This window comes from Siniperca chuatsi, linkage group LG5 (genome assembly GCF_020085105.1).
Source record: "Siniperca chuatsi isolate FFG_IHB_CAS linkage group LG5, ASM2008510v1, whole genome shotgun sequence".
Taxonomy (NCBI): Eukaryota; Metazoa; Chordata; class Actinopteri; order Centrarchiformes; family Sinipercidae; genus Siniperca; species Siniperca chuatsi.
In genome coordinates, this window is record NC_058046.1 from 7765347 (window position 1) to 7790734 (window position 25388).

At 40.2% G+C, this 25388-nt stretch overlaps 1 protein-coding gene across 4 annotated transcripts in view; it reads left to right on the top strand.

The window, feature by feature from the left end:
- The first annotated feature begins 461 nt into the window (after positions 1–461).
- The window catches only part of zmat4a (zinc finger, matrin-type 4a), a 134872-nt gene continuing 109945 nt past the window's right edge, over positions 462–25388 (top strand). The window contains exons 1-3 of one of the 4 annotated variants that reach the window (XM_044197087.1): positions 549–681; positions 23514–23581; positions 23687–23788. In XM_044197087.1, coding sequence (XP_044053022.1) covers positions 23687–23788 — 102 coding nt within the window. In that variant the 5' untranslated portion in view covers positions 549–681; positions 23514–23581. Of the gene's footprint in view, positions 682–23513; positions 23582–23686; positions 23789–25388 lie in introns of all 4 variants that reach the window. The other 3 variants (XM_044197086.1, XM_044197085.1, XM_044197088.1) reach the window with 3 other exon arrangements.

The following is a 25388-nucleotide window of genomic DNA, read 5'->3' on the forward strand; positions in this document are numbered from 1 at the left end:
AGAGCTGGGCTGAGTAATGGAAGAAAAGTAACTACTGCTGAGTATTTAGTAAAGTAATGTAATTACTTTTTCAATTAGTAATTGATTACAGTGTTCAAGTAACAAGCCCCACACTGGTGAAAACAAATGATGAGCAGCTAAACCTGGGTACTTTTAAAGGCAACAAAATAAAAAAAGAGAAGGCTCTATAAAAAGCATTTGTTGTACAAAAAGTAACTGGATGAATAAATGAAATATATAAAAAACAACACAAAACTACAATTAATCTATTTGCTTTTACTAATATTACCACTACTAGCCTACTACTAATAATAAGAATAATAATAGGGCGAGGGGCCAGTAATGGTAGGCAGCTAATAATCTCATCAGTCTCTGGATATGAATGGTTTGGGTGCAGACCAGATGCTGTTTGCTGATGTGAGCTGCCACTTCCTGCCCTGCCTCAAGTGAATTGACGCGGCTGATGAGCGCCGTGCGGCCAATGGGAGCGCAGCAGGGCGGAGAGCCGCGGCACATTGTACTACAGTGTAGTTCTGCCGCCAACAGTAGACGCGTCTCCCGCTCGGTCTGTCGCTATTCAGCATCTAATGGTTAATGGATTATACAGTTTCCATCCAAGTGCAACATCAGCTGGCGGTGTTCCCGACACACTTCTATCAGGGCTACAGTGTGGAGTTACAGGTACATTTATTTTGCATTCCACTTGTCTTCTCTTCTCCTGTACTATCCACGATAAGAGGCGTGCAGATGAGTGAGTGTGACTTTATGGAGATGCTTTACTGCGGGGGAAAGGCACGGTTGTCGTGTTGCATGCTGATGTTTTTTTTTTTTTTTTTTTTTTTTCTCCCCCTCACCGAGATTGTTGTTGCGTGCCGGCGGAGCGGAGCGGTGGCTGCTTGCGGTTCACATGGAGGTTTAAAAGTAAGCGGAGCAGCCTGGTGGAGGCTGACCTCACGACTCATAAACAGGTCCTGCATGCTGGAGCGGGGGGGGGGGGGGACACCCAAGGGGTCCCTATGGGAGTCCCCCCGTCCCCCACCACCACCACCACCAGTAGCCTGTGACTTAGACAGAAATTTACCATCACTATTTAACTTTCAGAAATACAGCATAGCATTACTCCTCCTGCATCCCAGAGGCTAAATCATCTACACGGATGCCATGACAATCTGTGTTAGAGTTCCAAAATAAGGTTGATTCTGCAGTCTTTATTTCTGCTGTGGACAAACAGTGATGCATATTGAGCAACCCCCCCCCAATGCCATCCCAGGTTGCTCTGCATGCAGGAGAACGGCTTGTCGATTCTCTCAAGGTGACATTTTACGGTGGGTTAGAAGCAGAGGTGTAGAGGAGGGAGCTGAACAAGCCTTCCTCACCTCTGTGGAAGAGATGTGACTCCTCATCACATGAACTGACATAGCGGGTCATACTTTCAAGCTGAGGAGGACAGGAGATTTAAAAAATAATAACTGTCCTTAATTGATTTTTCCCTTTTATTTGTGGCTGATGGAGCAGATTGGAGGTCAAAGCTTACCACCTTTTTGTGTGTCAGTACATGTGTGGAATTAATGGTCTATCTGTAGCACACAGATAGATAGACACAGATAGATAAGTTGCTATGCTCTGGAAATGTATTGGCAAACATATTAGAGCTGCAGCTAAGGATTATTTTTATTATTGGATAATCTGTCTTTTACTTTTCTTTAATTTCAATTGAGGAATGACTTTGTCGATAAAATGTTCAAAAGTAGTGACAGTATAATTTCCCAGAGACCAAGATGACTTTTTCTGCCCAACAGTCAAAAACCCAAAGATGTTCAGTCATCTATCATATATGGAAAAAGAAAGCTTCACATGCACATTCTTGTAATTTTTGCTTTAAAAAATGACTGAAACGATTAATTGATTATCAAAACAGTTGCTGATTGACTCATCGATTAATCAACTAATCGTTTCAGCTTTAAAACATATTAGTAAGTCATAAAATAGATCGAAATCAGTTATTTCTTATTTCCATTGTTTCTTTCTACTTTCTGTTTGGTTTATTTGCCCTCCAGGATGTCGGTGCCCATTTCCCTCTTGCACAGAAACGCAAACAAAACAGAAAATATGGAACGCGTTTGTTACGGTCTTTGCTTTGATGTCTCTCAGGTGGGTTTTTTTTTTATTAGATGCAGCATTAAAATAGTTGCTTTGTTCAGTTTTTCTCATGTACAGCCCCATTATATTTGTTTCAGCTAATTGTTTGGTCTATAAAATGTCAGAAAATGGTGAAGAATGTCAGGACATTTTCCCGGTGCCCCAGGTGCCGTCTTCAAATGTCTTGATTTGTCCGACCAACAGTCCAAAACCCAAAGATATTCAGTTTACTATCATAAAAGGCAAAGAAAACCTGTAAATACTCACATGTGAGGGGCTGGAGCCAGTGAATTTATTAAACATTTTTGCTTAAAAAATGATTAATTGAATATCAAAATTGTTGCTGATTAATTTTCTGTTGATTGACTTATGACGAAGTTTGTTGTATTTCATTGTTTCCTAAGGATACCAGGAGATGAGATTTCCTTTAGGAACGGATCACCACATTAACTAGAAAACAAACCCCAAAATATGTGTAATCTTAAGCAGATACATAGAATAGTATCCTTTGTAAAGCAACATTTGTTTCTACTTGACAATTTGCTTTATGAGGACAGCAGGTGTCACTTTGTTCAAACAGTAGATATTTCATTTTGAAAGAGGAACCTTCCTTTTCTCCTGCAGCACCAGTTCAGCACATACTTAAGATCCAGATATGGTTGATGTGTTTTATCCTGCAGCCTCCAGCAGGATGAGAAAAAGAATAATGCAGCATTTCACCACCGAGGCGCTCCAAGCTCCATCTCAATCTGCCTCATTTAAAGTTGACTCTTTCCTCCGAGAAGCAGCATGATATCTTTACCATCTCCTCCTGTAAACCACAAGATGGCTCCATCTTGGCACCACGGAAGCTTTCTTGAAAATGTTGTCATGATACAAACCTGTCTCCATCACTTCTGCTCTCTTCTTAGACACCACATGAAAGCTGTGCACTAAACAGCAACACGTTACAGACAGCCCCAGATAGTAAAGCTCTTTCCACAACCCCTTCTTTAATATCCCAGTGATTTTCCTGCGTCTCTTCAGGCCCTCTAGACATCCTTTCTATTTTAGAAAAACTTCAAGTAAGGAAAAAAAATTCCATTACTCCCCCGTCTGCTGTCTGTAATTTGTGATGCCTATAAATAAGACTTTGAAGCTCAGTGCTTCGATGTCATCAATAATTGTTTGCTTTTGTGAAGTTAAAATTGCCCTGCTTCTTTCTTGCTTTCCATTGTCTTCTTGCAGCAGCATTTTGCAGTGCTATCTCCATTATTTCTTTCATACAAGGTCAACTGAGATGGGTCTCAGGATTTTTATAAATAGCACACTAAGTAACAGAAAGCTCCAATAAACTGAGCTGAACACTTTTATTTTCACAGAGTGTAGAAATTGTTTTGACGCAAAACTAAGCAAAGTCAGCCGCATCATGTATGGAAATGTGTGCCTTATCAAAGGTGATGAATCTTTTCCTCCAGTTTCCTCCAGTAGAATGGCAAACAAACCTAAAAGGGTCCAAACTGGATCTGCAGAACAACTTGTATCTTTTTTAAAACCAATATGAAAATACTTGTAATTTCTAAAAGAGATATCCAAAAGACGCCTCCAAAAAGTGACACCTGTTATTACAAAGTGATTGACAGCACAAGAATGAAGCAAATTATCTTCAAAGCTAGTAGTGAAGTGAAGCGATTGCTTGACAAGACAATAACAATTATCGCAGCTGATTTATCTATATTTAATAGATAATAGACAAAGATGAGCTTCAAGGCACATTTTTATCACCAAATGACAAAGAAAACCTCATGCTTAAGTCAATAAGGCAAATGACCAGGTCATTTAAGATTTCCAGTGACTTAGTATTGCACTTCCATAACTTTGGGGGACTTGAGAGAGATAGATAAAAAAAACAGTGGTCAAATATGATGCAGCAGATGCAGAGGTATCAGCTGAATCCATATGTCCACCCTCTGGACTGTGATCAAACATACTCTAATGTGCCTGAAGTGCTCACCGGGACACGTCAAGTCTTTGAGGCCGCCAGGACTGGATAAAATGCAGTACATGAGAAGAGACTTGTTTCCATGGATATGAAAGCAAGTTCTTAACCCATTTTCTTAGCTGGATATAAACCAACCTTGCTGGTCCAACTTTGTAGATTCTAACAAAACAATCAGATGTCTTCAGGAATAAATATGGTGAATGTAAACTATAGCCTGCAGTTTGGTTGTTCAGCAATTATTGGTATTATTGTTACTTTCTTTTACATCGTCACAATTATATTGGACATCCATGGTCTGCACCCGAACTGAAAACAAGTCCACAGAAAGTCTGCTTGACACCCCCTGCAAACTTGATGAGTTGTGGATTTGAACAGCCGCAGACACTCAAGGACTTGCTGGGAATGTGCCTGTTAAGTCTGTGAGTCTGCAAGTGTGGGGAAGTCCAGATATTTGGATTCAGCCACTGGAATCAGACTTTTAGCTCCTATAGGAATGTACTGTTCTGACACACGGGTTTGGTATCTGTGCCGATACTGACCTTATTAAGTGGATCAGGGATTGGCCAGATGTCACGATCCATGTTAAATACAGTTTCTTTGTAAATGTCATTATAACATTCAGTCCTTCCGCTATTGGTCACATGCATCCAGTTGTGGCAGACTGCCGACTCATGTTACCTCACATAAAAATGATCCCAATGATTTTGAAATAAAAAGATTTTAAATTTGGGATAAAGAGAGCACTGGCGTTGGATTGGTACTTCAAGGTACACTTCAAGGTAATTCAAGGTACATTTTACCAAAAAGGATAAAAAAAATTCATCCTTAAGTCACTTGCAGGAGACAGATTACATTAAATGAAGAAGCAGAGGTTCAGCTATCTTGACTTTTAGTCCTTTTTTTCCACTTCCCAAAATGTAGGTATGCGCTGATCCGATCCGCCAAATCGGTACTGGTCCCCGATCCTGACCTTAATGTGGATCGGCCCAACATGACTCTGCATTAAATACAGTTTCTTTGTCAGTGTCATTATAAAATTCAGTGTTTCTGCTATCAGTCACATTCATCCAGTCCCAGCACTCCCTGGCCTCATGTTACATTAAATGATTCCAGTGAGTTCCAAGCACTGAGTTATACATACAAGTTGAGGAATCTGAGTTGGTATTGTGAGAGGAAAAAAGTCAATTTAGTGCATCCCTAAGTTCAAGATATATTTTGCCACAAAGGTAAAAAAAAAAAACCCTTCCCTAAGTCAATAAGGCAAATAACCAGGCTGTTTCAATCGAGTACTCCAGGGTTTTAGTTTTGCACTTTCATTAAGTTGGGGGACTAAAGAAGATTAAAGAAAAATTGCCCAAGTCATAGTCACAGAGACTGAGATAGCCTGACTTTTAGTCCCTGGAATGGGTCAAGCTCAGAAAACGCAGGATCTTACACTTCTTAGGGTCAGTTATGCTCGGTAAGAAGTAGTTTTCATAGCTGTCATAGGGGGACATGCAATTTTGTTTAAACATGGGGATAACGGTGCACATTTTCAGACAGTCTCTCCTGGAAGACATTCATAGTGTTGCACTCGGATGTTCACGTGTTACTGTTGCTGCGATAACGACTCAGCCTTAGTGCATGGTGCGGCTTGTCTCTTTTCTGACTCTTTTTTTCCCCATTGCGTCACTCCATGGCAGTAACAAAGCTTTTCAAAGCTGGCATACCTGTAAACCCAACTCCAGCCCAAATCCTTTTCAAAGCTTTGGCCTAAACTGACAAAACAGATTTGACTTGAAAGAATCAGATTTTGGTACAGTCCTATATACTTCCCATAATGCAACTCGATAGTGTCTTTCATTAGACCCTCCTGGTAAATGTACCATTGTCTTTCAAACTCCATGCCACTAATTTGCAATGCAGGTTTTCTGTTAAATATTTGTAATGTCCACGGTCAAGCTGCAATAAACCTGATGACATCATCAGGGGTTCTTTTTTCAGACTTGACAAAGCTCCTCAGGACCCACACATTTTACAGCAACTGTTTTAACAGGCTTAGTACTAACCATGACATGGAAACTGCCTTACATCGTACTAGTGTGAGATCGTTGCTTAAGTTAATTACAGCCCATCATACTGTAGTTTAAGGGGAAAAGAGGGTTGATGTGTGTGTGAGAGAGTTGTTTCAGAAGGAAAAAGGTTGCCTGTTGCTGTGTTTACTGGTCACTGATAGTGGTCGATAAAAGTCACAGATCACCTAATGACCTTTAAATAATGATTCCACACATTGAGCTAATGCTACGCAGAATGAACTAGACTAGAGTTTAGTGGTTGTATTTTAAGCTACAGGAGAAAATATATTATTTTGTATTCCCTGATTGGCTGTTGCTGAGTCTTTTACATCTTTGACGGACTCAATAAATGGATCTACACACTTCACCTTACAGTTAAGTGCTTTGTGAATAAGATCTACTGGGCTTTGTATCACAGAAAGAATTTAACATTAGCCATCTCTACTGGGTATAATCTAAGAGCTACTGAATCTATGGTCTCTTGCAACAGGTGTGTGCTGTAATATTCAGCCTGTAATATTTCCTTGACAGCAGATGATTCGAGTTTGAAGTTGTGCCCGCACTGGAAAGAATTCATCTTATTAGGCTGACCAGTGTCACATTTTTATTGTTGCACCGACTCAACATTTGCTCTAAATGTCTGCTCTGGCTGAACACCAAGCTGATTATATTGCTGAAGTGCAGGCAGTCTGCCCAGTGCGCGTGCTAATGTTTTCACTCAGCAGATCTGTGGACAGCGCTTAGGTCACACTGCATGGGAATAGGCCACTTAGCAACAAACACAAAGTAACTGCTCATTGTTTTGACCTTGAGGCGTGGCATTACACTTTGGCTAGCCAGTGCCTCCCCAAAGCAGCAGAATGTTAGAGACAGAATGGAAGGCAGATCGGTGCACAGGACTCTGGGATAGGAAGTACAGTCTCTCTGCAGCCTCACTCACCCCTCACCCTGCTAATTTGAACTACTTTATATACTGTTGGGTAGTTCAATCTACAGCAATGCATCATATTCTACAAGATCATCATATGTTTGCAGCGTCGCTGTCCCAAGAGAACCACATATCTAAGTAAATAAGTCAACTTTTCATGAGCTCAGAAAAAATTGTTTTCAGCTTTGTGACGATGCATTTTCCCGTGACCCTTTGCTGCATGTCTCTCTCTCTCTCTCCCCCTTGTCCTGTCTATCTTCAGCTGCAATATCTAATAAAGGCAAAAACAGTGTGCAGTATGGGTAAATCAGTTGAGAAACTGTTTACGGATTAACTACTCAGACAGGAATGTCTGTTTTTGGCAAATCCAGTGAATGAAATACCGTGGACATAGCTAGGTACTTCATCACACCATCCTGTAAATCCAATATTGTCATGAAGCAGTCCTGCTCATTGAATTGCACTCTGCCCACAATGATCTTTACAACCAAAGATATCAAAGGAAGAACTGCCAAAATATGACTATGAGAATCTGTGAAAATAGAAAAATGTATATCATCTCATGTCATATTGCCCAACCCTACTGTACCACTAGTACTGCTTCTACTGCATCTACTAGAGTAAATATCATAGCAATTTAGCCTGACGATAAGGAATTTATGAGGCAGATACCAATATTTGGGAGTTTAAAAAATCAGATAAAGTTATATCATTAGTATATATTTTGTAAACATAAACACATAATGTAAACAACAATCTTAATACAGATACCTTAGATTTGTTTTTTATTCATTTAAAAAAAATGGACCTAGAGACATTGACAAGAAAAGAACATACGATCAGAAAAACAAAAAACAACAAAAGCAAACACTATTCTTACATTTTTATATAGGTTTTCATATTAAAATAATCAACATTGGCATAACACATGTGCTAGTGGCTGCTTCAATATAAATAGTAATATCAAGTCAAGTCAAGTCAATTTGTATTTATATAGCCCAATATCACAAATCACAATTGTGCCTCAAGGGGCTTTACAATCTGTACAGCATACGACACCCTCTGTCCTTAGACCCTCGATTTGGATGAGGAAAAACTCCCCAAAAAACCCTTTTTTAGGAGGGATCCCTCTCCCAGGACAAACAGACAGGAAACAGATGTGTGTGCAGAATACACCAACATAAAATCAGCTTACAAACAGCTACAATCACCCAACATTAATCGCCCACTCAACACTACAGGGATAGAGATGAAATATTGTGCTGAGCTGTGTATTATAGGTGCACAGGTGAATCTGACACATACTACAGTAAGCCAAATTAGTCATCATATTCTGGTGACACTGTGATTAAACAGGCATGATACTGTAATTGCTTCCCCTCATCTGTGTACCATTAGCTCTATTACTGATGAAATAACAGTGTAGATCTGATAAATAATTCCAAAGACTACCAGTTGCTTCTATAAACCACTTTTTTCTGTTGTGGCATCAGTCCAAGAGTTTTAGGCACAATCTCATTGTCTTCCACTCAGGATTGAAGAGTGTTTGTCTCTCAGCACTACAGTTTGTGACTTTTAGATGGCATCTTTTTCAGCCCGAGCATTCTTGCCTACGCTGGGTTTTACACTCATATCTGGCCCCAGAGAGCTGCATTGGAGGCCCTTCAAAATTTATGACCGACAAGCTCCCTTTATTCCTTATCATCATTCACTGTCAGCAACAGGTCAGCAAAGATAACTACCATTCATTTCAAAAGTACAATTCTGGCCATTGTGCCATATCAGTGATTGATTCGTTCTGCTGTGCTGGACATTTAAAACTCATCTGTTTCACTTGCAAAGTCAGGCAAAATGAGAAAAGATGTAGGTGGTGTGGAGAGGATGGAGAATATGAATAAATGGTGGACTATGAGGACCCTAACCTCTGACAACTTAATCATCACTGACTGTATAGATTGCAGATTTTGTTTGGATGCTTTAATTTGCTACACATCAGCACTCTGACAAAGTGTGGATGATGTATTGATTTTAGAAATATACATCTACATCTAAGGAGCTGCTCCAAAGAGGTTTCATTTAACAACATTTTCTCTTCCAGCACCAGGTTTTCAGAGATTGGCTAAGCTGGAAAATCTTTTCTAACAACATTCAGACCATCATGGCACTGTAAAGCTCTGCAGAGAATTCCAGAACAAATCAGCTTTAGCAGAGTTAGCAGCTCTTTTGGGTGATTTACAGACTGCTTTAATGGAGTTGTGGTCAGAGAGGTACTATTGTCTGACCACACTGACCCATACTGGATATTTAATAAAAAGCCCAGATCATCAAAATGTTATATTACTAAAGTATTGGTCATCTAACCCTAACCATAAACGCAACTAAAACTATAATTATGGCTGGCTTTTTAAATTACGTCCCTACATTTTTCATTTTCCTTCATAGTTTTTCTCAGTTAAAAGGCTAGCTGATGTCATGTGATGAGTGGTAAGACTGCTGTGTTCTGTCTGTGCTTTAAACATCTGCCATTCTGACCATTTTCCAAAAGCAAAGGTTTCCAAAGGTTTTTGCTTTACTGGCGGGTCCTGAGGCTGGCAATGGCGGTTGGATGGTCAATTGCTTAGTCAGTCTGTTGGAAGGACAGTTCGTCTGTCCTTGTTAAAATTTTCCAACTTTGGAGCTTTGTTGCATTGCTCTCTCACTTATTTCTTGTCATTTATCTACCGGTGCTATCTAATAAAGGCATACCATTATGCCATAACAAATTTGGTTCAGAGCAAGATATATTGACAACTGCTGGCCAGATTGCCATGGATTTTGACATGGATGTCAATGGTCTCCAGAGGAGACCAACACCAACACTTTGGTCCATGACAAGATATCTCGAAAAAGGCATTTTAGGATTGTTTGTTATCTTTTTGGTGAGACCTTGACCTTTTCTGGTGAAGAAATTTTTAGCCCCACTACTGGTAAGACACTGAGGCTGTTTTTCCTCGGGCATGGCATAGCCTGCTTTAACTGTGCTGTGCCGTGCACAGCCATGAACGCGTTTCCACTGCAGCCTCGACTAGAGAGAAAGCACCGTTCTTAAAATCTCTCCATGTTCAGCTCTCCGTACTTTCAGATATCAGCTGTATTGCTATTTGCTGATAATTTTCCTGCAGCCATACCCGAGCTCTGTTTGATCTGTGTTACGGTGTATCTACACACACTTCTTAGGCTTCCTAGAGTGATTGTGTGTTGGGAGCGCTGCCAAAACGCGGGTGATCTACAGTACACTCAATTCTGTGCCTGAACGCATCCTGCGTAGACACAGACGGATCACTGAAGCTGCTGCTAACGTCCTACACGCTACGCCTCCTGCGTAGACACGGTGTTAAATTACTGTTGATACAAACCTAAAATTTCCTGGTGCTGCGGCCTTGCATTAAACGCTTTCCACCGGCGACCCAGCTGGAGGCTTTTATTGTGAAGCAGCTGTAAGAAAAGCAATGTATTTGTTAGCAGAGCTGTGTTGGCAGTGCTATTGTTCAGTAAACACTGGTCTATACAATGGGATATCAACATATTGTACGCTATTTGGTCGGCAGATCAGTTTAAATATTGCAAGGAGGAATATAGTAAAAGAAGAAATGGCCAGGGTTAGACGGAGGGCTGCAGACGCCAGGCTCTTCTTGTGAGAACCAGAGCATCTCCAACACATCATCAGGGTAAACAACACCTTTTACTTACTTCCCCCAGAAAAAAGGTTCAGAGACTTTGTTTCCTGCATTCTGGTGACTTTTAAAGAATGAAAATAACAAAATAATAAGTAGGCTACACTGCAACAGCATTTTGTTATGTGATAATATTATTAACATAATATAATTATTAGCTAATATGTTAAATACTTTTAATTTTACTTCTCAGGAATGAATACAGAATAATTCACCCCTCTGGCATAAACTAATGTTCATCAGTTTTCATTCATTCATTAATTTTTTTGCCCCAGCCGTGCTCGAAGGAAAAATGGATGCGGCAGATTTTATAAAATGCATGCACCTTTCCTTTCAAACTTTCCGTAAGAAACTGGAATTCTTCTTTCCAGGATGTCTGAAATTTGCTTGAGTATTTCTTTCTCTTAGTACTCTCCATTTCTCTCTCCGTCACTGAGGAGGACGAGGCGCGAGCAGCACTCTTCCGCGTCATGTGCATGCGGGGAAACTACATTTGGTGTAGTTGTATTGTTGTGTGGGTGGAAACAGTAGATCCGGGAGGAAACCGGGAGAGGGCAATGAAAAACGGGAGTCTCCCAGGAAAATCAGGATGGCCGGCATGGCTTAAATGGTCACAGTTGCTCACGGCTCAACTCAGCATGAGTAGTATGATCTCCATGTTACTGAACAGTAGGGATGCCCACGGTTGTTTTGCCGCCGATACCGATGGCAGATCGTCTGTCGCTGAGCAGCGGCTCTCACTCGTTCTTCGGAGGCAAAGCATTAAATAAGCAACAATAACTGTTTTCAACACGGAAAAATGGATAAAGACATCACATTTATTTTTCACTTGCCCGATGGGACGACTGCATGAGGTTTTCCACTTGCCCGAACACAGAGTTTACTTGCCCCATGCAAGTGGGCAAGTGTTAATGTCGAGCCCTGGACTAGATAAACGAGACTTGGATTATATTGCACGACTTGTGTGAGAGTTTTTAAACGGATTTTTGGTACAGTTTTTCGATTTTAAGAACGGGAGCACCATCAACTTCAAGAAGTCTGGATGGCGTGTTATGGATTCATTCTACGTTCACATGGAGGCATTGGCATGCTAGGAATTCAAGGCAACCTGGGGTTAGAAATTGATATACAAATCATTACAAATTTTTATAAATGGTGAAGTGCTACTTTAGGTTAGTTGGCATACGACAATGACACCAACTCAGCTGAGAATTGGCTTAAGTTTTTTGCGCCATTGATTGTTTTTTGCGATCGGCGACTAGAAAGCACTAATCCCGACCTGAATATTGGTCAAGCGATCTGGGCATCCCTACTGAACAGTCTTTTATTTGTACTTATTAAGTTACGTTAGGCAGCAGCTGAATGGACCATGGTCATGGTCAAAAAGTGCACGTGGAGAAATGCTTTGTAATTAGATCCCCTGTGATTACAAATAGCCCATTGTAAAATCTGAAGTCAGGTCTAACAGCCACCAATAACTCACACTGACTCACACTTATGGAACCTGTCATTCTCAAAGTTTTTCAAGTGTTGTAAGAAATATGCAGACTATGAGCTTTTTTCTAACAGGACCTCATTATCGCTTTTACTGCGTTGAGCGCTTCAGCAGTTCTTTGTGACAGTAGCTCAAAGCCACAGCTTCCCAGCACTTCTCTCTCAAGCTGATACTCTTAATGTGTGGAGCAGCTATGATTAATTGTCACTTTTACTACTTGTAATCCTGCATAGGAATGAATGACCAACTTCTAATTTATGAGTTACCATGGTCGCCCCATGTGTAGTCATCATTCCCCGTTAAACAGGTCTACACTTGTGATGGTTACTTTATTCTGGGAATTGAGGGACATCCACTGCAGCAGACAGGTTCATTATTTTTCAGATGGATTATTATTTTTCTCTAAAGGCATTTTAGAAATTGTTTTAATTACTTTAGTGTGACGAAATCCAAACTAAATAGCCACATAGAGCACTAAATGAGTGCAGTTAATATTGAATTTAATCCTATTGTATATGTGGCTCTACATTTGATCCATGCATGTCTTTGCTGATATTTTGAATTCTCCAGGGGAGTTGTTACTGCAGGTTTACAGTCACTGTATATGATAATTCCTGCTATTACACTGTAAAATGCCACCCTGTTTTCTTTGGCATGAATAAGGAATACTAGTATAGCAGCCACAGTTAGGAGATATTAAGAATAAAGTCAGAAAAAAAGTCACAATGTTTTGAGAAAAAACATCGATTTTCGTAAATTGTGTTAGATTACAAGTTATAAAACATAGATTATCACTATTTAATGAACAAATTGAAGTTTTGCCAACAAACGGCAACAAAGTTGAGTCACTCCTGATGAACTGATAACTAATATCTAATCTTTCGCTGCAGTACATTACACAATTTATTCTGAAACTTGCAGGACTGTAGCTTAGGAAGACTTTTAACCGAGGTCCACCAAGTTGTGGGGAGTCCTGCAGTCCATAGCAGAAGCTTCCAGCTATTCTTAAATCTACATTTAATCTGTCTGATTCTCTGCCGTCTGCATGATCATTTTCTATCTCTGCAGCGTCTTTCCCTTGTCTCTGTTTAGGATAACTGTGACACTGAAGGTCTTCGGGCAGAGAAGGTGATTTTTGTTGGTTGTACTCCCTCAGATGCATAAACAAATCCAAGTCCAAATACTAGCTAAATATATCAGTAAATTGTGATAAATGTTTGCACTCACAGCATCCAGAAAGGTGGGCATCTTTACTGGGATATCGAGATAGATTTTGATTCACTCACTTTTTTTTGCCTGTTTAACACCGATACTGGCCTAAATGTGGCTTATGGAAATACAAGCAAAAATATAAGCAAAAGCACAAAAAAGCAGACACACACACAAAAAAAAGCTAAACAGAAACACAATTGGAAATCAAGCCCAATTAGAAACAGAAAATTCCATGTTTGTACAATGTACAGATTGCTGCCTAGAATTTTATTTTATTTTTTTCTGTATATGCATATTTTTTCTGTTCTCGCCACACATGATGTCCTGTCACTGAATGGCTTCCCAGTGCCCAGTGAACACTATTTCATCCAGCTGGCATGAAAGACACTCTATGGAAAGTGTACTCAAGAACAGTTTTTTCCAAACTCTGATAGGGAACAATTTCCTGTTCCACAGTCCATCATTGCTAATCTGTGTGTGTGTGTGTCAAAAACGTTGCACTATAATATCTTTTTTATTTCATGTGCCAGTTCATTTCAAATAATTATGTTAAATAATGTAAAACTGATTGGAGTGTCATTGGCTCTCGGGGCTTGCAAGTCAAAAGCAAAAGCTCTATCTAAGGTGCTGTGTAATTTTTAGACCTGTTTAATACTGCTTAAATTAAAGTCTCTTTGTCATGAATTATATAAGATCCTCTATCTTCTAAATTCAGTAGTGACCAAGTGAAAATGGTGCTGTAGGAGTGCTTTAGGATTATCCCACCGTGCATGGGTTTTCTCAGTTATTGCTCAGTTATGTTCATGTTTTTAAGAATGACATGGAGTTTTCCAGTGATGATGTTTATGTGATGTGAATAAAATATTCACAGTGCTCCTGTGTAATTTCACTCATCGTTCCGTACGGCATTTTAACAAACCGTGAAATTACAGGATATGGTCTGTAATTGACATGGACATTCCACAGGACAAAGCCAAAATCCTCCACAGGGTGGCTTTTGGAGTTGGAGTTGAAGGAGAGACACAGCGGAGAGACGAGAGGCAAAGATACTGCGTGATGTATTTGAGTCAAAAATCATACTCCTTCTCAGAGTGCATCGTCCAACGTCCACAAATCTGCTTTGGAATCATAGAAAAAAAGATAATCATCATGTTTTTAAGTTTTCTTCATTATAAAAGTAATCCAATATCCACTGATGGTTGTCTGTACATCCACGGGTACATTGCAGGAACAGGAACCGCTAATAGTGAATTCAGCATGTTTTTACTGTTGCCAATTTGCCAAAATGTAAACAAATATAAGCAAAAAAGAAAAAGGGGCTCAAAGAGAATATCAGTACCTGTAGGTGACGATACAACAGCACATTTGACAAGCTTTTAGGGGGTCTTGCTCTCCCGATGGCTTTAATTTTTTTCTTCCTTCATATTAGTTCCCAAATAGGCCTATATGTTGGGGATTGCATGTTCAGATTATCAGAAACATTATTGACTACTTCTATTTTTACACAAAAGTCAAATTTCACACTGAGCTGGTTGTTAAAAAAGGAAAAAAGTAGGACAAGCAGCTCTTCCTGTGGAAAAACTTAGAAATCCACTTGAAAATACAAAATAGATGTCGCTCCAGATGGGATTAGGTGGGGACCAGCGGGTTAGCTGAAAAACAGTAGGTAATTGTGGCTGTACTGATTACTGGGATCGGGGTGAAAAATTACATACATACGCGCTCCGGATGGGATTAAAATCTTTGACCAGCACAAGCCATTTTCAACCTGACTTTGTTTTACTCTCTGATTTACAAAGGTACAGTCTTATCAATCAACTCTATAAGCACCCAAAGCAAAAGCCTTTCTTTTGACACATACCTGACTGGTTGCTGCTGCCTATCTAGTGTGAAGTAAACAGTGAAAATGATGAATGAACTGTATACTTGTCTCATTACAGACTTTGCTCTGTTTTTGTGAATCGGCGGTGCACTTGGTGTGGTAGCAGTGTGGCCAGACATGCACAGTGCAGCTACGGTAGAGTTGGAAACAGATTGGGATGAAGTGTTCAGGGCTGGTGTCACTCATGACCTTTAAAATGCCTCTCCTTTTAAAGCACTGTGCTGTGTGCTACAGCTCTCTGACAGTTTAATGATAGAGAGAACAGTCTGGGGCTGATCTGCCACAACAGCTTCTCCCAAGAGAAATCTGAAGTCTCTGAGTGGGAGGTGCTGAATCACCCCAAGTGAATACAGTAGCACTTTAAATTAAATTAACTAAAGAGGAGACAACACATTTGGTTTTCATATTGCTCTGGCTGTAGGAGATTATTGCTCAATGTAGAACATGTTCAGTGGTATTAGACAGAGCCAACTGCAAAGACTGTGCTGTTAAAAGTGTCCATAGGTCCATAGTACTTTTATTAAAAGGAATTTTGGTCAGAATCTGTTAATGTGATATCTGTGGATAATGAGGGGAAAATAGGATACGAATTGAAAATGTGTCTTGCTTTAAACTTGCCTGTCAAAGTCAGTCTTCTTGTGTCATGACCACACACTGTATATAAAAATGGATGACGCGTCTCCACTTCCTCCCACTGTGCAAAAATGAAGCCAAAATATCCCAGATACGGGAGCTGCCATCTTGCGCTGGTGACGTCATTTGGAGCCAGAGTCTGCGCAGTAGTGATCGGGGTTGGAGCCGTGGTATCGAGGTCTCGCCCATACACCCGGCAGACTCAATCATGAGCCGGCCTCAGCTGTCAATCATGATGTGAAACCCCCTTTTTATAGCATCAAATAACTAATTAAAATCAAACTTATCAGAAAAATTAACACCTGAACATATGAGAACTACCTAAAATGAAAGAAGCCATCTTTGGGAAAAATTTATTTGACGTTTCCTTTTTTTAGTTTGGCTCATGTCCCATCCGCTAACATGTTGGGGGCGGGGTTTTTGACCTATACTGCAGCCAGCCATCAGGGGGCGATCAAAATGTTTTGGCTTCACTTTTGGGGAGCTGTCATGTCGTCCATCTTTATATACAGTCTATGGTCATGACAGTCTGTGCCTTGTGGAATTGGTGCTCAGAATTCGGTATCTGAGCTGGGCTAAAGGGACACCTGCTAGAAAGGCCAGTATGAGTCTAGTTTGTCTGTGTGGGCGTTGGTCCAGCTTCCCAGTTTAACACCCTCTCTAATGAATTACAACTGACCTTTTATAGCTGCAACATCTGCTGGGCACTCACTGCTGTGACCTCCCTTTCATCTCTGCACTCCTTCCCTCCCACTGTCTCCCCCAGCCTCGGGCTTCCAGCTCCGCCCAGCTTGCCTCTGCTGATTTGCTGGCGGCTCGTCATAGTCAAAGACAGATGGTAAACAGTGCTGACTAGGTGTGAGAAACAAGCTGGCTTCCTGCTAATTTGATTGTCTACGCGAGGCACGCTGTATTGTTCCCTCCATGACTTCTCTGTCCCGTGTTTCTCCTTCACCAAAGTGGCAAATACGACTTCTGTAATGAGCTCACAGTGCTGTGCTGAGAGAGCCTGGCTGTAACGATGTTGACAACAGCTGCTATGATCAGATATTGATAATTCAATTGTGTAGAGAACCCTCAGTTGGTTTATGATTGTGATGCCTTCCCCTATCCAATTATACTGGGTGAAAATTAATATTTTTCTCGACTTAGAAGAGAGTCAACCTCTTGCAATTACAGTGGTGTGTCAGACAGTAAAATCCATTAGCTTAATGAACTGATCGCCAAGGAGAGGGACATGTCAATTCAGTGAGGAGCGGTTGCTCTTCGGAGAGCTGTATTCCACACTCAGCAGGACTTTTCTTGCTTTCCTTCACGTGCTGCTGAGTTATAGACACACTCAGGGACAAGGAGAAAGTGCTGCTGTCAAGTAAAGGGTTAAAAGATCATTCTGGTTTATTAGAACTTCAGTCATCATTCCTGTTCCCAACAAGTTAATCGCTAAGATCTGATAATGCAGCGACATTGCTAAAAAGAAGTCTGACACAGCAAGAAACACAAGCCGATCAGACAATTTTTAAACACCCCCTCAGGTTAGCTAAACTTATTTAGAAGAGAAAACTAAGGTGATCAGTAAAACCACTACCTAAACTATCTACTGTAAACATCCATTACACATATGTAATCTGTTTGAATTAAAAATTTACAGTGCAACAGGCCGTAAAACAAACTGTCTGTCTGACCCACTGCACGCCATGTTGCCCTATCTGTAAGCTAGGCTATTGTTCTCTTTGCTAACGCAAAATGGAGAAAACTAATGAGCCGCGCTTAATGGAGAACCATGACACCAAGCCATCTGAGAAGTAATGTGCGGAAGCGTTTTGGATTCGACACCATAGATGGAAAAGTCTTGCATAAATGTAAGGCTGTTTGCTGACTTCGTAAAACAAAACTATCTTACAGTAATGGTAGCTTGTCACTCAAGTGAAGCAGTTCGAATTTGTTCAAACTTGATTTTAATTTTGAAAACAAGCTAAGTAATTAAAAAATCTTATAGGCTTTTCTGCTGTAATTACCTTGAACTTGGCGAGGTCTGTCTGTGCTGCATGTTTTCTCATTATTCCCTTTCACACCCACAACAGGATACTGATTAATGCACATCATCAGTACAAGGTCATCAGTCAGTCAGCCTCCACTTTGCTACTCGATCTCCGTATGCTGTTATCAAAGTACTGCTACTTTAAAGAAATTAAACTAAAGTAGAACTAAAAGTACTTGTGTAAAAATGTACTTAGATAAAAGTAAAATGTAGGTCAGTTAAAATGAGTAAATGTTACTGTGTTATATTTTTCTGTTTATGTTTTTATGTATGTTATATTATGTTTTTGGGTTGTCCAACTGTCCATCTGTCTGTCCCATTCTCGTTAATGCGATATCTCAGGAACGCCTTGAGGGAATTTCTTCAAATTTGGCCAAAAGGATGGTCAAAGGTCAAAGGTCATTGTGACCTCACAAAACACATTTTTGGCCATAAATCAAGAATTGATGACCGTATTTCACAGTTGGTCGGACAGTGAATTGGTGACACTTTTGACTCAAAGGTCAAGGTCACAGTGACCTTGACAAACATTTTTTTGGCCATTACTCAAGAGTTGATGCAGTAATTATGACAAAATTTCACACAGATGTTTAATGGGATACAACAATGAAGTGATGACATTTTCTTCACTGTGACATCATAATGTCCTGGAAAAATACTTTTCTGGCCATTATTCAACACCATGACTCAGGAACAGAAGGGTAGATTGTGACCATATTTCACAGTTGGTCGGACACCGAATAGATTTGCGCAATGAGATAACTTCTGTTATGAATTGGCTCTATATAAATAAAATTGAATTGATTTGAATAGATGACACTTTCCTCCATGTCGTCCACTCTGCCTCTTTCACTTCCTGCCTCATTCAGAATTTTAGCATCATCAGAATCACGTGACTACAAAGAACGTATTGGAGCGCGCCTAGCTAATCGTGATCCTGTGAGTGAGTGAGTGAGTGAGTGAGTGAGTGAGTTTCACCTACAGCTCATAGAGAGGCTTCGCATCAAAAAATGCGAGGAGAAGCCACATTTTGTGTTGCTATACTCTAGAAGAATCTATCTTAACATAGTAATCAAGTACATGTGTAGCTGTTTAGCCAATACATCTATGATAATCCTTCATTAATCAGTTTAACAATGTACATTCACTGGAATTATACATATGTTTATGTGCATCAATATAGTGATAACAAAAAATACACTTTACACCTTTTTATTCAATTCCTCCTAATTTGAGTTAAAGGGTAAATTAAAGAACACCTTTACTCTACAAAATAAATTGCATTAAACATCAACGTATACACTAGTTACTGTACTGAGCCCTGATGTCCAAACCAACAATAAGTTCAATTTCTATAGATGGCACTTCGCAGCCTGTGCATCCGGCTGATTTTCAGTTATAAATATACTACTAGAATTAACCAGAAAAGAGGAAAAAACTCACACAATTACACAAAATTGACCAACAATAAAATAAAATAAAATAAAATAACCTGCCACTTCTTATAGAATCAACAGTAGAATAAAACACGAGCACACACATTAAAGCAAAGGAGAGACTGGGCAGTTTCTGCACGCAGCGGAGTACACACACACACACACAATGCTACACTTCTAGGCAATGCACAGTGGTGGAGGAAGTATTCAGAGCCTTTACTTAAGTAAAAGTAGCAGTACTACACTGTGAAAATACTCCGCTACAAGTAAAACTCCTGCATTCAAAACCTTAATAATTAACAGTATATAAGGATTATCAGCTAAATTTACATAAAGTATCAAAAGTAAAAGTGCTAATTATGCAGAAAATGGTCCCTGCCAGTGTTTTACTATTATACATTATGTTTTTCGATTAATATTACTGCTGCATTAATGTGTGTGTTGCATTTTACTGCTGTAGATGTTTATGGTTATGCTAATTTTAACTACTTAGAAGTAGGAGAATTTTCTCAACCCATAAAGGAACACTTCATCCTTCAGTTTAACATAAAAATTCTAAATCACCAAATACAGATACAGAGATACATGGTTTTCACTGGACAGGAAAGGTATGAAAATTTGTAATCTAAAAAGTGATTAGTAACTAAAGCTGTCAGACAAATGTAGTGGAGTTGAAAGTACAACATTTGCCTCTGAGATGTAGTGGAGTGGAAGTATAAAGTTGCATAAAATGGAAATACTCAAGTGAAGTACAAGTACCTGGAATTTGTACTTAAGTACAGTGCAAGAGTAAATGTACTTAGTTACACTCCACCACTGGCAATGCAGTGGTTGTTGACGTCCTCTGTGCAGTGAGTTACAACAATCAGTGAGTTTGTTGTTGTACTCCCATGTCTGAACATCATTCTGCAAGTCTTGTGCACCACAAAGTCCTCCACAGTCTGCTCTAGGTCGACCTGCTCGTTCACTCTTAATGCATAAATATAACCAGTCCGCTCAGCCTCTCTGTCCCTGAAAGAGCGCTCTGCAGCCACATCAGGGATTATTGTCAAAAACAGCAGAACACAGCTCACTGAAGGTAAAAATTCCTCAGTGAACGCAGAAGTCATCACTGGAGGATCCACCGTGAGCATTTTAGCATTAGGCATGTTAGCCAGACCCAGCATGCACCTGTTGGTCATGCAACATCATGGGTGTGTTTGATTTGGGTCACTTAGAAACTAACGCCACTTTAGAGTTTGTTTGGAGGAGGTCGGGGGGATAAAAGATCTAACGCATGTGTTATAATATCCAAATGTTTGACATTCCTAGAGCCTAACCTTTATTTTGGTCACCTGTCGGAACTGTTTAACTGCACGGTGGGGACTGCTTGCTGAGTATCTGGATAAACTGTTTGTCTGGTTAGACTGCTCATGTTTCTTGCCCCGTCAAACTTCATTGTAGCAGTTAGTTTGGTAAATACAGTGTTATCGGTACTGATGGAAATGATGGTCAAACCATAAAAATAGTTAATTAGCCTTGGTAATTCCTCCAGAGCTGTGCACTCTGTGGTAACAGTAAAATGAACTCCCATCACTGACTTTACATGCAGAAAAAAGTTAGGGTCAGTGGTCACATTCTGACAATGCTTCTTGGTCTCCAGCATGATGACATGATCATGAGACATTGCCTACTAGAGAAATAAACACAAACTGTTCATTTATTTTCTTTATCTGTTTATTCCACGTTACAGGGTCAGGACAATTCAGTCTCAAACTGAGGTGACAATGCAAACTTAACAACGAAACAACTAGGAATGAACCCTTCATGTAACTGTGGAAAATAAAACCTAAAATAAGAGTTGTTTTCTTTCCCAAGCTGCTGCTGCATCCCCTCGTGCTGCTGCTGATGTTGCTTCTGTTTCTTAACAGAATTTAGGGTGATTAATCATTCATTTCCAGCATCTGTGCACCCTTGTGGAAACAGGCAGTGGGCCCAACACTGGCACAAGCTGATAGAGCTCTCAAAGCCTCTCATTTATGTTGTTTGTCCTGTAGCATCTGAACAGGAAACAGCGCTGCTCTCGACTGATTACAAGACTGAGGACAAGAGTGCCGTCACTGATTTATTTATATTTCTCTTCTTCCCTAGCCTTTTGTCTGCAGACACATTGGCCCCTGACATGTTTAATCCTTGTCCTGCATGGCCTCTGGGCTGCTGGGTACCGGAGAGCAGAGGGGCAGCAGCTCAGAGGCAGAGCACATCCCGCTATAACTCACTGTCGTCATGTCATGTCTTAGACAGGTGATGCTAAATGCTAAAGATGAAAAGAACAATTATACAATGATTCAGTTCAGTGAATTACACAAAGCCAGCATGCTACTGAGGTTATCCTGCAGTGTGTCTATTTTATTACAACAGAATGAAAGTATGTACAAAATAACATTTAGAGTAGAGCCTGACCAATACACTGGCTGGGCTAATTTTAGCTTATCCACAGATATATCAGTATCAGCGTAACAAATAATAGCAGTACAGAGAGGCCAAAGATATGTCTTAGGTGATTTAGGAACAGTGTTGCAATTACATATGTGACATATCACAAGATATACAAACTAATTTAAAGCAGTAGTAATTGATTTTTGCTGTAAACACAACATTGATGTATTAGTCATGTGGGAGTGGGAATATTTGGCTCTTCACCTGCTAAATGCTCCGCTATATTCACCAGCTAGATGCTACTACAATTGATACTTTTTTTCCTGGCGACTGGTCTGGACTGAGACTGAGGCTGTAGCTGTGATTATGACTAGCCATGGCTCTGCTTTAGTTGTTATGATTATGGCTTTGACACATTAGTTTATAATGGGTGTAACACTAACTGCATGCAGGGGTTGTATGTGTGCAGTGAACTGAAATGGTTGCGCTGGCTGAGCCTTGTATTGAACTGTATTCATGAACTCTTGTGATGTATTGATAACACATCTGTCACATCTGATTAGAAGCACTGCAGGTTAATGAATAAACCAGAAATGAATTCTGTAGTGGGCCAGAATCTGAAATGAGTCAGACGTTTCTGCAGACAGGTTGGTATTTAGAAAGCATTATTGAAGGTGTGTTGCAGCTTCTGTGCAGTTCCTCAACTACCAACTATGTGTTTGTGAAGATTTAATCATCTTATTTTGTCTGGAAAACATTTGAAAGCATCATTTGTATGTGAAACAGAGCAAACCACAACAAAATTTAGCATTAGCTCTAAAAGTTCATTTCTGCTGGTCATTTTGTCTCCATTCTCAGTGAAGAAGATTCAGACAAGTTGGAGAGAGTCTGCTTTAATGCCCACATGACCTCATTTCTCATCTGTCCTGCTGCTCCTAATGAAGACGTGCCAATGTAAATGAGGATGAGTTGAGGCTGACTGCTTCCAAATATGAAATGTGAGCCCCTAATGGAAGCCGGGCTGAATTAGTAATAGAAAGCAGAGATGGCTCAGCTGTGTCTGTGGAAAAGGAAATAAAAGCTTTTCACAGCCGTTTCTCTCTGAATTCTCCAACACACAAGTTCAGTCATATATTTTAATGAATTTCCAGGAAAAACTGTTAGCGTTTTCTGTCATTGTTATTTATTTATCATCATCAAATATCATTTTGGCTTCATGGCTGACGTTTTAGTGGGAGGTTTGATATTAAATGGTTCTTCTGACTCAGCTTGCAAAAGCTGCTCAGCCTCTGTCACTAACTCAAATGCTTGAGGTAATGAAATATTGAGTAACAGTGATGAGTATGAAATGAGATTATTGTTTACTTGCTCTATTACATCTTGGTTGGTTTGTCTTAGCTCCCCGCAGACATACAAAGCAAGGCTGTGTGATAGTGACAACAAAAATCAGATGGCATTCTGTATAAATAGTAAATCTTGTGGACATAACTTTTATACTAATTTCATGTTCAGCACTTTTTCAGTTAGTGAATGAGGTCCATGTAGTTTTAATAAAATAACTAATCATTTTTCCTCACTTTATAGGCCAAGAATTCAACGCAGTACGAGGCCATCTCACATCTCAGGCTGTCTGAAGATTTGTTAATAAAAAGGTTATTTTTCTATTTTGAACTCAGTGGCCAGTATTGCGTGTTCAGTTCATTGCCAGAAAGTGTGTCCAGGTCAGTAACCATGTCTGCGTTTGTCTCTTTCTCCAGATGAAGTCAACAGAGGTGGACCAAGGGCTTTTCACAGACAGCTACTGCAAAGTGTGCAGCGCTCAGCTCATCTCCGAGTCCCAGAGGGTCGCCCATTATGAGGTAAAGACGCCCCCCATTACCCCCCATGACTCTGATACACGACACTCTTTTAATGAAAGGCTTAGGGTCACGCTGTTTTGGCTCTGCCCCCAGAGACAATTGGCTGATCCATACACCTGAGCCCTGCAGCTGCCATACTGTCAATAAACACACCTGAGTTTACCTAGTTATTTTTTTATTAAACCTCAGTAGAGAACTACAATGGAAATGAGGGAGTAATAGCAGTAGAAATTGAACTTTGCTGTAATTTAAGGGATTACAATTTTAAATTCAGCAATTACGGGGTGGCAGATCGATCCCCAGCTCCTTCTGTCCACATGTCAAAGTGTCCTTGAGCAAGACACTGAACCCCAAATTGCTTCCGATAGTTCAGCCAGAACCTTGCATGGTGGCTCGGTGGCATTGGTGTGTGAATGTGTGTGTGAATGAGAATTGTAAAGCGCTTTGGTAAAAATGACAAAAGCACTATATAAACATAGCCCATCGATGACATTACAGTTACTCATCCCAGTAACGCTCTGTTACTTTGACATTTTGTCTTACCAGGAGTTAGATGGAAGGTTGATATCAATTTTGTCTCTGAGCGTTAAGTGGACAGACTGGTCTGGGATTTGTTAGCCTGGCACAAGGGCTACAGTAGAGATGTGGTGAGGGGGGTAGCCTCTACCAAAAGAGAAGAAATGCACCACTTCAAAGTTGTCTTATTTACATGTTGTGTCTTCTTAGCTGCTAGCTAGCAACGTGCAAGCCTCCATTTTGGAATCACCGGGTTTTGTTTAGAGTTGGAGGGTGTGCAAACTCTGCAAATTCATTGTGAGGACAGGACTTCTGGAGTGTTGTTTGCAGTCATCGGGGCAAATCTTGGTATTGATGGTCAGCAAATAGCTCCAACCAGTGTGCTGGCTGCTTGTTAAAGCATTGTTTTCTGTTTCTACACGTGTTAAATACAGAAGATGCGATCTGTGAGCGTGGAGGTGGTTTAAAGTAAGTTCTGTGTCATTGTTGTGAGACTGTTTTTTTTCTTTTTGACTAAGTTTAATAACGTTCTTTGGTTGCTCACTTCATATTTATAGCTGTGTCCATTTTATATCCCTCCGTGAAGCTTGCAGGATGAAATAACAACAAGGGAAGGGACCGAGTTTATTCTTAAAACAGTGATTCTCTCCAGATTATGTTGCCTGGGTGCAGTCACTGCCTTAAAGGCTAAAGTCAGGGAACAAAAGTCTGTGTGTGCAGTAAACACCATACTTGTTACATAAAAGATTGTAACATGAATGGTTGAAGCCTTGCTCTCGTATGATTGACACTAATAAAGTTTGCGCTTGCATTAGCTGATTTGCATCAGCTGCTTCGTTCGTGCATCACAACCAGTGGCTCACTCATGAGCTGTTTGGCTACCAGCTGACTCTTAGTGTCCAATCATATGCAGGTGCAGAATGCAGCCATTATAACCTGACCTCACTATTACTCACTACTACTCTGCTGACTGCCGTTTGCTGCTGCAGCTCCCTCCACCACCCCAGCCTCCTCCTTATGTGCTTAGTTTTTGGTATTTTAGATTTAGATTGAATGTATATATATGTGTTTGTGTGTGTCCTCA